Here is a 12,236-nt window from a genome sequence, read left to right as displayed (position 1 = left end):
CCTTGTCTCACTGGCAGAGGAGGAACCAAGTCTCAGCCACATGACATGGCTCTCTGTTCCATGCCGTGTGCCACTGAGCCTCCAAGGCCTACACTTGGCTTCTCTCTATTTTTCACAAAATGAAGCAAACCTTGTCTATCCAGCAGATGTTTAGGAAAATGAAAGACTTCCCATATTTAAATGTATAATATTTTTAAAGGATTAATATTTATCCACACTCCTCTACTCTTCTGTACTGGTAGGGTTTGTGATTGTTTAATCTTACCTCTTTTCTCTTCCTCCAGTGCTAGCAACCATTACAGCTGAGTATGCAAACCACACACAAGCTTCAAATCACAGGCCCTCAACAGAAACAACAGTAATAATTATAATATAGGAAGATAGCATCTCACCAAGAGGCTCATGCTGTCTTCAAAGTAATGATGCCTCTGACTCTGACCCCCAAGTGGAGTCGTTATAAGTAACCACCATGACATCGTTCTCTGACCAATGATTAAATTCTATCTGATGCTGACATAGAAATGGCTGTCTGTCTTCTACTCCTCTTTAGGGTGTGGTTACCATCCTCTGAAGAGATGGTTATTGTATGTATTCTGGGCCTAAAATAAGAAATCAAACCTCAGATGAAATGCAATGTGTGATATTGCAATGAATGTAACTTCTATGACCAAACAAAGCAGAGACACAATGCCTTTTACAGGAGGTAGAAACTAATGAGGCACCTAGACAGACAGGAGTCTCACACATGGATGCTGTTATTCACAGGGAAGGCATGTAACTCAGTTTCAGGCAGTCTATGTCATAATTACGGAACTTATTGCCTTGATGCTAAGCATGCTGGTCATCACTTTGAAAGCATTACCTAACTAAATCCTACACCTGTTTGTACATATGTGCCTTGAGGTGGCCTCTTGGTGACTGCTTTTCCAATTTTACAAAGAGTAAACCAAGCTCAGGTGTCTTAATAACTTTGCTCTGGCTGCAGGGCCATTTGACAGGAAAACCGCACTTTGGTCTGTTTATGCACCTTGCCTGGCTTTTAAGTAGTGACTTTTAAGCTGCTTTTGGATGAGGATACTGGTAGAAAAGACACTGGTAGCATGAATAAAGGCATGATGGCATGTAAACATGACACAGACGTGATCTTGATGCAGCTAAGGCTCAGGTCTGTGCTTTGGGGCCCTTAGTAACTATCTGCTGCTTGCCTACTTTTCATTAGATCTGTTCTAAGGCCTGTTGGTAGAAGTTGACCTTGCCTCTGACCCCACAGCAGACAGTGCTTTTTTACGTTGCTAGTGTCAAAAGTAAATTCAAAGCTTAGCTCAGAACCCTACACACTTCTGCCTGCCATTTGGACTAGGGTTTAGCACTGCTTGACAAGTGTTCTTGTGAACTATAGCCTGCCAGGATCAAATACAAACAACAGCTGAAAGGCATTCCTACCAACCTCCTTAGTGTGTGAAATCCCTGCCACACTTTAAGGATAATGGTCCTTGGGGGTTTGCCAATCAACTCTGAAAGAGTTCTGGGAAAGAAGCACACTACCATGTTCTCCAGCAAGCCAGTGTCACTGCTGTGTGTGAGTGTGTGCGCTTAGGTGATGAAATGCACTCTTCCTTGGCTTGAGATGCCTGGCTTTTCTGCGTGCTCATTCTGCTCATGAAATCCTTTCATATCAAAGTTGTACTTCTATTAGGACCCTGGCTTGACTCAACAATGGATTCACTGATCCTTTGCCAGCATCATAAATCATCCAGAAACTTCATGGGAAGATGCTAGGGGATGTTATTGATGACTACCAACCATCCTCTGAAAAGAAAAGTTTAGAAATACTGCATTTTATACACAGGATATCTGCTGTGTATAAGGTGTACACAAAGGCCTGTAAGGTGTCCAGGGTACATATGACCTTGGTAAACCCACTCAGATACTTTCGTAACAGAATGTGTTCCTCCTATCATGACATAACATTCTTTGCCTTGATATTCCAAGAAACTTGGAGAAGTCAAAATCATTCTTTGCCCGCTGGAAGTAGCTTTTTTTCTGGGATTCTGAGTCCAGTGACTGAGGTGTGCTGTGCAAAGCTTCCACAAAGTGAGGTTTATTCAGTCATAAAGTGGACTCTTGACTTATCCCAAATATGATTTATCTAAATACTTAAAAACACATATACAATTGAAACCCCTACACCGTCCAAATGCATAAAGGTTTGATGCATACAAACACATATATACACCCCCATGCATTTGTACAGATGAAAATGCACGTATTTTGCACACATGCTTATTTGCACAGGTTTGCATATAAATATACACGCAGGTTTTCTGTTAAATTGACAATAAATGTCTCACAGAACACCCAGAGATAATACTACCATATAAAATGAGTACAGAAGAAAATGTCTGACCCCATTTCAGTTACCCAAGTCCATTTCGCTCTAGCCTATCACAAAAGGGTTCTCCTCTGACTCTCTACCCTTGCAAGCCCATTCTTTGACAGATGCTGTGTTTTGGGTTTGGTGGGGAGGGGAGCGGTGGTTTGAGTCCAAACTTTAATATTGTTAAGATTCTCAGGTCTGTGTAGGCCACTTGGAAATGCAATCAGCCCTCTTCGCCTTTCCAAGCTGTGCAATGCACCTTCTTCTGAGAATGGGAAGTTCATTTTGGTGCCCAAGCAAAAACACTCTGACTCTGGTCCAATATGGAACCTGAGCCTACATGGAACCCCAGCCTAAAGTTCCCAATTTGATGGACAGCTCTTGTCTCCAACCTCCTTAATCAGTTTGAAACTCTCCTCAGTTCCTGTGTTTTGGATCATGAGACCAGACTAACCTGGCCCGTGCGGGGGTTGGTGCGTCTGCATGGGGAACTGCACTAATCCGAATGTTTCTCTTTGTGTGTGCACCTTTACAGTGTTGTTTACCAGGATGGATTTTATGGTGCAGACATTTATGTAAGTATTCATTAACGTGCATGCTGTCCTCCTTACCTCCAGGAGTCATTCTTTATACAAGTTTGCTCTGAACTTAGTGGGAACCAATCGATTTCCTCTTCTGGGTCATGTCTTTCAAGGAGAAGGACTGAGGATCATGAGCTCAAAAGACATGTGACTTGCTGTTTGAGGGGAATTAATGACTTGGACTTGATCAACTTTGGAATAGATAAACACAACTGCATCTATTCAAAAAGGTGGTTTTTCTTCTTGACAAATTAAAAACTCCACCCACAGTGACATTCTCTCTACAGTTCTCAATATGCTCTGTGCGTTTTCACTTCGATATTCAGAACAACAGCTGTAGTTACCAGCTGCTGAGAACTGAAAGGTATTTTCATGGCTGATAGTTTTCGATGCTTTCCTTACAAATGTAATTATTTATCGACGCAGTGCTAGGAATATTCCATTTCTCTCCTTTCTCTGAACACAGCAATAAACATTTCCTAACTCCGCCATCACGATGTCTGTGACCTGGAGTGGTAGGCTTCCTCATAACCCTTCATCCTCTTCATCTCTCCCAACAGTTCCCTGATTTAGAACTGTTTGCTAATTGGTCCCATTTCATGAAGTTCCTCTTAGGAAGATGTGTCTCATCTTCAGAACCACAACGCACCTTCCCTACCCTGATCTGGATCACAACGCAGCACTGCAGGGATGAAAACAGCTTGGAACAGAGTTTAAACTAAGTGGGCAGTAGAAGAAGTCGTTTTGTAAATCACACACACACACACACACACACACACACACACACACACACACAGAGATGTACCATTAACGACCTCAAGTAAGTTTACAGAATCATAACTTTTTATGTACTAGATAAGAAAAATCAAACCATATTTCTGTGCAAATTGATGCTATTTATTAGAAAATGAGAGACATCGGTTATTTTATTTTATTCCTTTTGAATTTCACATTGCTGCAATCGTGCAGAATGGTAGTAATTTCCATCAGTGATGTACTCAGTTTAGATCTGATTGTGTCTGAGACCCTTGCTGTCACCTTCGGATTACTACAATATTCACCTTCTTGCTAGACTAGTGTGACTGAACATGCTTTTCATTTATCCCAAGAACAATTAACTTCCTTCTGTTACAGAACTTAAGCTGCCCCAACTGTGCCCTCTTCTTCAGACTTTCAGTTCATGCCATTTCAAATGTGAGGTGGGTAGAACCTGGTCCTACCCTCAGGTATAAAATAAATCAGAGTCAGTCCATACCCACAGCCTTTATGTAGCCTGGAGTGGATTACCAATAAACACAGCATCACTGAATTTAGGGCTTTATAGTATGTCCTTAAACTTGGGAGGTGGAAGGTTGTACATAAAAGTCCATTAGAAAGAAAACTATCTCCATTAACATTTGTTCAAAAAAAGTAAATGTGGGTGTCCCTAGCTAAAAATAAAAACATTATAATTTAGCTGTTAGCTATTGGGTACCTATTTCTCTGACCTCAGTTTCTCACATATAAATGCTATAATAATCTATTAATTGTGCTCTTCCATACATGTTTCAAATGGATTATCTTATCCTGACCTTGTAGATTCTTGTGTAGCATGAAGAAAGTGTTAGCCAGGGGCAAAGATGCCTCAAGAACAGGAAACAGGGATGGGGAGATGACTCAGTCTGTATAGTGATTGCCATATAAACATGAGAAACTGAGTCAGAGTCCTGGCACCAACATATAAGTCCAGGCTCAGCAGTGCATGCCTGTAATCCCAGAGTTGGGGTAGCAAAAGCAGGAGGAACATGAGAACTACTGGATATTCCGCCTAGGGAATTGGTGAGCTCCCCGTCCTATGAGAGACCCTGTCTCCCAAAGTAAAGCAGAGATTCGATTGAGAATGACACCTGATGTCAAGCCCTGGCCTCCGCACATGTATGCACACATCCCCAACATGTGTGCATTTGTATGCACACACACACACACACACACACACACACACACACACACACACACGAGGGGGAGGACAAGAAAAGAGTGAAAGGATTTCAGCACTGTACACTGTATTCTGGGGTGCTAGGGGCTACATCAGAAAATCCATGGAGCAAGGCAGAGAGAACAAAGGAGGCTCAGGAAAGTGGGTCTGCCAGAGTTTGTGCTTCATTAGGAGAGGCTTGAGTCCTGAAGGGAAAAGTTTCATAGCATGAAAACAATGTGCATTCTCAGTGTCTGTTTCAAATATGTGATGAGCTAACCTCACTGAAGTACTAGGCTAGCCTATCATTTGCCCAATGTTGATCCTCTGGGCTCATGCAGACCACTGTAGCACAGCACTGCTGAGGGGTGTGCCTGTGTGAGATGGACCTTCCACCTCAGCAGCAGAGCAGAGCACCATGGGCAGCTCTAAGTTCAAAGGAAGTAAATGGCATGAATTTTTTTCCTACAGAAAGCAAAGCTCGGTCTCACTAGAAATATCATCCTGAATGTGTGGATTTAAGCCACAGGTCCTACTGCCCTGCTGTGGTATTAGTCTGAACAGTGAGTAGTAGAAATGCCCTGAGTAACACACATTTTTAAAGTCATAGTGGTTGTAGAGATTTCTTGAAAATCATTTCATATTCTGTTTTACTTAAAGAAAAGTTTTTTTCAGAGGTCTACAATCTCATTACAATATTATATAATAAATAGGTTCAGGGTAATTATCAGAGGTTCTGGGATGTCTGAATCAGTCCCCACATGAAGTTTGTCTCACATTTCCCTATAATCCATTAGCTAAGACACCAAGTTCCTACATTTGGTCCCCTCTTATCAAGGCACATTCTTCCTGCTCAATCCCATCTCTGTCCTGTGGGCTATCTGAGAGGATCAACCACACCCACAGTAGAATACTCCCCAAAACTACTGCCCTACTCACCAAATCCTGCTGTCTCCATCCTTTTGACTGTGTCCTCCAAGATCTCACTCCCCTACCACCTGAAGTTGAATCTCTCAGGTATTTCTGGAATTTTTAGTACTACCAGAGAACCAAGTATTGGAAAGACCTTTCAGACCCCTATGGCAGGCAAGCCACAAGTTTCTGTGGACAATGACCTTCTTAAACTTTTCAAAGCGGAGCAGGTTGAGGGAGGAGAGAAGAATGATTGTAGATGACAGAAAATTGCCATAGAGTAGTCTTGTCAAGAAGTGCCATGGATTACATGCTCAGAAAACAATATGGCAAAGAAAGCATTCCTCCTACACAGGCGAGGTTCCCTGCCAGAAAGTAGCTGCCTCTGGGCTTGGGGATAAGCCTGTGCACTGTGCAGACAGCTACACATCAGAGACAAGGGAAGTTCTGAGTCGGAGCAGGGGATGTGCAGGGTTATCACCAAAGTCCTTCTCCTGAGGAGGCTATAACACATACCTCTATTTTAAAAGATAGAGATGCCATTTTTATTAAAAGCATACTGAGTCTGAAACACACCTTGCATTTTAGTGAACATTATTGAAATGAACTCATTAGTTAATTTTCTTACCACTGGGACAGAATTCCTGACAAAATACCCTTAGGGAAGGGTAGGCTTATTTGGGATCATGTCTGAGTGTACAGTCAATCGTGGCTGGAAGTCCTGGTAGTAGGAACATGAGGCAGCTGGTCACATGCAGGGAACACAGGGGACATATGGGAATAAGAACCAGGGCTCAGTTTGCTCTCTCCCTTTCCTTCATCTTAAGGCCCCTCCCTGGCCACAGGACATACCCCCCCAGCCTTAGGGTATGTCTTCTCACTTCGGTTAACCCAGTACAGAAACTCCCTGCCAGAGGTGCCCAGAGCTTGTTTCAGAGGTAAATCAAGATCATGTCAAGTTGATAACTAATCAGCCACCACCTTCATTTTAATTAAAAAATGTGTCAAATTAAATAATAAAGAAACAATAGCAAGAGCAATATTGATTGAAAGTTGTGGAAATTGACTTCCCTACAAAGCCGGGTCCTCTACTCCCCAGTGAAGCTGTAGACATCTGGAGGCTACAGAGGAGTAGAAAATAAGAGCTGGTTGACATTTGCAGGGAGGATCAAAGAAGATGGCCTCTGAGTGAAGGCAATGACTAAATATGGACAAAGGGACGGAGAGAAATTATAGCAGAGCAATAGAAATGTGAGGAATGCTGGGTGGAAACTGGGGTGAGACAGTGGTAAATTAGACAATAGGGTAGAAGTGGAGGAAGGAAAAAGAAGGCACAGAGTACTAAGGTCACCTGGGTCTTTGGTAAGAATACCCTAAGTTCCTAAAGAGGAGGAGCAGTGCTGAGCCCCTCCCCCACCCCCAGCATGTGAACTTCTCTGGGATCCAGTGCATTTCACACTACTCTTAAGTTTTGTTAGGGCTTCTGATGTCTCAACAGAACTGGTTTTTTCATTCAAGTCACTTGTAATAAATAGGTGCACTCCCTCCATGTTGTGAGAGCCTGGGAATGAGAGGAATGAGCCTGGAGCTTTGGGAACACAGAGACCAGGAGTCTTGCAAACAAACCTCAAGATTTTATGTTGAAAGGGGTCCAGGTGGGGATGAGCTTTAGGCTGGCCTTTCTCAGTCACTATGAGGACTAACAGTGCTAAAGAGGCTGAAATGGGAGAGGATGCTCAGCATGCAGTCTAGGCCACAGCAGCCCCTCCTCACCACAGCCCATCAGACAGGGACTTTATCACCTCCATTTTCTTCTGAAGAGGACGCTCTTCCAGGAAAAAAAAAGATGAAATAATTCATTCAAAAAATTTCCCTGACACCAAAGCTTGAGCCTACATGATCCGAAGACAGAGTTCAACACGTAAGCACTGGGCAACAGATTAATTTAAAATGGTGGAATTCTAGGAATTCAGTAAGAGAAAGGGAAGGAAGAGAGTGAGAAGATAATACAGAGATTATGAGGGGTGGGGCTGAGGAGATGACTCTGCAATTAGTAGCTGTTGAGTCATGAGGATCAGAGAGGAGACCATGGACCCACATAACAAGTCAGTGATAAGAATTCTGGCCTCCCTGATGAGGACACCCACTCATACACATAGGAAGAAAGAAAAGAAAAGAAAGAAAAAGAAGAGCATCTAAAGGGTAGAGCAGACCACTAGACAATATCTGAAATATTCAAATGAACAATGAAAACTAGGGAGAAAAATAAGAAGAAGAGAGAGAGGGGAAAGAAGGGGAAGAGAAGAGGGAATTAAAATAAATTTGGATAGGTGTAACTCCATGCTCTTAAATTTTACAAGAGAAAAGTTAAATGTAATCAAAAGCAAGGAAAGCCAGGTGACTTTAAAAATGTATACGCAGATCCCTAAATGTCTTCAAATAGTCAACCACTTTGCTATCTGCCATGGAAGCCAGAGACTTTCTGTTTCAACTCAAATAATTTCTCTTCCACCTCCAGTGAGGCACATGAAATAGCCTGGTGGACAACTCTCCCATTTTACAGCTATTCTCAGTCTATGTGGGGCTCTACTGAGATGAAATCTGAGTTAAGCATGTTAAGGATGTATGCATCGCTCATAGTTATCTTAAGTGCACCTGCAGACACACGAGGTAAGGATGTTTCCAATACCACTGAAGCCCTCAGTGTGATCAGTTGTGAAGTGCCATTTTGCTGGGTGAGCAGAAATGGCTAACGTTGCTGTTGCAGTTCAGATTGTGTACATTTATCTTAGCCACCTGTGTCATTAACATCAAAACTCAATCCTCAGGTAAGCCAGAAAATTCCAACCATGAGATAGAGAATCATCATACTGAAACTGTTGTGATGCAGACTAAAAGAAGCCATGAAATTATCCTTTTAGCTTCTTAAAAACAAACACGGGTATATCCACATGGTTTGAGCTCCGTGTGCACCTCCCTTACAACTGTCAATGTGGGGATTTGCAAGTCCAGTACTGGGGCATGCCTAGCCTCTCTTTTTGTTTGACAGGTGGCTCTGAACACTAAACTAAGAGAAGCAAACTTGTAAATGAATTGCTCCAGGGTTGCTGTCTGATTTGTGCACTTTCTTTTATTTATTTCATTTTGCATTGAAAACATTACATCTCTGTTTCCTTATAGAGTAGTGTATCAAGAGCCAGTGTATGGCAATAAATTGCTACAGGTATGAATTCCTGACTGATGGAAAAACACTCATCACGTGGTTGTGGGTTTGCTCTGAAATTCTGACTAACAAGATGATTCTCGGGAGGGGAAATGTTCTCTAACATAGAGGGAAGCCTTAACTGAATTTTCCAGTTTTAATACAGAGTCATCCTGTTCCCTTCTGACATGCCCACAATGGATTTGGGACACTTCCTTCCAGATACCAGCACTGTATCTGTACACTTGACTCCACCATGAATATGCCACCTTAGAGGTCAAATGTGGCTTTTAATTTCTTGAATTATAAAAATTTAACAACCAAAAATGAAAAAGGGCCAGGAAGACATCTCAACAGACAAAAGTGTTAACTGCTAAGACCTGACAACCTACTTAAGTTTGATCCACAGAAACGAAGGTAGACAGAGAGCATTTACTTCTAAAAGTTGTTCTCTGGCTTCCACATGCTTTCTGTGGCATGCATGCAACACACACACACACACACACACACACACACACACACACACACACACACACACACACAATATTTTTGTAAGGTAGAATAGATAAAACTGCTGTACTTTTTTTTCTCTTTGGTTTGGAGAAGGAAAAATCTCCTTGTCAGTGACATTATTTTTTTACTGGGTCTGCAGTTACCAGGTTCAATAAGTCCTGAGTCTGCAGTCCTTAGACAGAAGGCAGATCTCATTCTTCAGACAACAGCACAGAACTATGCAGACACTCCAGCTCCGTTCAGCAAGCTGCAGAGGACAGAGCAATATAGCTCATCCTAGTCACCTTTTTGCAAAGCAAATTCAAGCAATTTGTATCTGTGGGCCATTTTACAGTGCGTGCACATACACTGAGTTAGTACACAGCTCCACTGTTGCTGAAGTAAGTATAAGAGAAGTAGGAAAGACAACACACAGTGCAGAGAGGTGGCGTGATCAAGCCTACTAATCCTTTTCACCCCATTATCACATATTGCAGAGACTAATACTCCACAGCCACCAGCCCACAGATGCTTACATTGAAATAAAATTAACTAGGAGTTGAGGGGGGGGCTCCTTTGGTAAAGTACTTGCTGTACAAGCAGGGAGACCTGAGATGGGTCTTCACAACTGAGAGGTTTTGAGTTTTCTTTTGTTTGTTGTTTAAATCCAACCATGGAGGCATCTCTTTCTAACCCCAGAGCTAGAAAGGCAGACAAAAGAATCTGTAGGGCTTGCATGGCAAGTTCTAGACTAATGAGAGACCCTGTCTCAGAAAGAAAAAAAAAGAAAGAAAAATAGAAGGTGGACAGTTTGTGAGGAGGTTGTCCTCTGACCTCCAAACACATGAACTCATATGTGCACACTCAGCTGCACACACATGAACACACATGCAACATACATGAATTCATTGAACAATAGTCAGTCTGATATAACTGTATCCCAGCATTTTGGAGGTGGAGACAGGAGGATCACAAGTTCAAAGCTTTCTTGGCTATAAGATCAACTCAAGGCCAACTTTGAACTTATACGATACTATCTCAAAGTGAAAAATAAAGTTTAAACAAAAGGAAGGAGGGCTTGGAAAATAGCTTAATGGTGGAACATTTCACCAGCAGGTACAAGATCCTAGTGCCACAAAATAAATGATAAGGTAAAAGCAAATCAAATTAACAAAATGTAAGTAAATTAATTAATTATAGTCCCTGCATTTCAAGTAATAAGAAAACACTTAAGACTGTTGGCCACCGTGCAGGACAAGACACCGGCAGAACACTGCTGTTAGCACCATGTGATCTGTTGACCAAGGTCAAAGCCACCTCATTGTAAATGCCAGCAGACTAGAGCCTGAAGAATTCTTAGTGGAAGGCGGCGACATGGCTCTGCAGTTACCAGTGCTTGCTGCTCTTCAGAGGACCAGTGTTTAGTTTTCAGCCCTGACTTTGGGTGGCTCCAACCACCCATAACTACACATCCAGAGGATGCAATAGCCCCTTCTGACCTATGTAGGCACATGCACACATGTGTCATACATCCACACAAATACACATAAATAGAAATTAAAACATAATCTTGACTGGGGATGTAGCCCAATTGATACAGTGTGCTGCATTTGATCTTGCCTCAGAAACAAAGCACAGAGACAGACAGACAGACAGACAATGTTTAAAAGCAAAAATCTTAACAGACCAAACCTCAGGGTACTAACCACTTGTGACTGTTAACATAGAAGCTGATTTCCTCTCAATGGTGAAGCCTTAAGTAAATATACAAAAAAGAGATCACTCTCAAACTCATGGTTCACCTTATTTGGGGAGAGAGGAAAGGAAAAGGAGAAATAGTGTAATCAAATTATAATCTCAAAAAGAAAATTCAAAAGAAAAAGTTAAAAATGTTCTTACTAGCTGAATTATCAACCTTGTCGGCAGTGGAGTCACATTAGTTACTTTTGTTTGCACTGTAGCCATGCTTCCCACTTGTTGAATACCTACCTGCTCTCATGATAGACCCTTTTGTAAATGCCCAGAGACAATTGTAGAATCTGAGCCACAAGGGCTTGCAAAGACATTCCTGGGCACAGATTCCATCACCACTTAGAATTTACTTGGAAACTGATATACCTATGCAAATAGCTTTAACAAACTTTGCTCTGGACAGACAGATGCACAGCCACATGCGTGCATGCACACAAACACAGACACACAGACACACAGACACACAGACACACACACACACACACACACACACACACTTCACTCAGTTGATGCTAATGCCTCATAGTCATTAGCTGGCCAATTCTAACCCCTTCCTACCCCATTATATTTAATGTACATACTTGCATACTTATATCATTCTGATACATTATGAAAGCCAAGAAAAATAGTCAGGCAGATTAAAAGCAGAACTCTGGAAAACTGGTGACCTGATTTCTTCCTGGTCCATCATTCCTCCTCTGGAGTTCAGTGCTGGCCTGACACCTGCTTTGTTTTTATGAGTCTTCGGCACATTTAATGAGTTCCCTCATTCCTCATTAGAGAGCACTGTGTTTGGAACACCAGGTGGTGTCTGGCTAAGACCTTTTTTGTTTTAAATTACACATTTTTTTTTCTTAAGGAAAGCTGTCACAGAAACTCCTGGCTCTGTATTATTGGTGATTATCCACCAAGAAGTCTTGGGTGTGTCTTTAGCCAAGGCTGATCCAAAGAACAAATTTCCTCATA

The 12,236-nt window shown here is 42.1% G+C and overlaps 1 protein-coding gene across 29 annotated transcripts in view; it reads left to right on the top strand.

The window, feature by feature from the left end:
• The window catches only part of Rbfox1 (RNA binding fox-1 homolog 1), a 574,719-nt gene that overhangs the window by 524,211 nt on the left and 38,272 nt on the right, over positions 1–12,236 (top strand). For 23 of the 29 annotated variants that reach the window (XM_076577914.1, XM_076577927.1, XM_076577917.1 and 20 more), the window contains one exon: positions 2,913–2,952. In XM_076577914.1, coding sequence (XP_076434029.1) covers positions 2,913–2,952 — 40 coding nt within the window. Of the gene's footprint in view, positions 1–2,912; positions 2,953–9,004; positions 9,048–12,236 lie in introns of all 29 variants that reach the window. The other 6 variants (XM_042283577.2, XM_006984656.4, XM_076577915.1 and 3 more) reach the window with 1 other exon arrangement.

Source organism: Peromyscus maniculatus, chromosome 8 (assembly GCF_049852395.1).
Source record: "Peromyscus maniculatus bairdii isolate BWxNUB_F1_BW_parent chromosome 8, HU_Pman_BW_mat_3.1, whole genome shotgun sequence".
NCBI classification, from domain to species: domain Eukaryota; kingdom Metazoa; phylum Chordata; class Mammalia; order Rodentia; family Cricetidae; genus Peromyscus; species Peromyscus maniculatus.
This window is presented reverse-complemented; position numbering and strand designations above follow the sequence as displayed.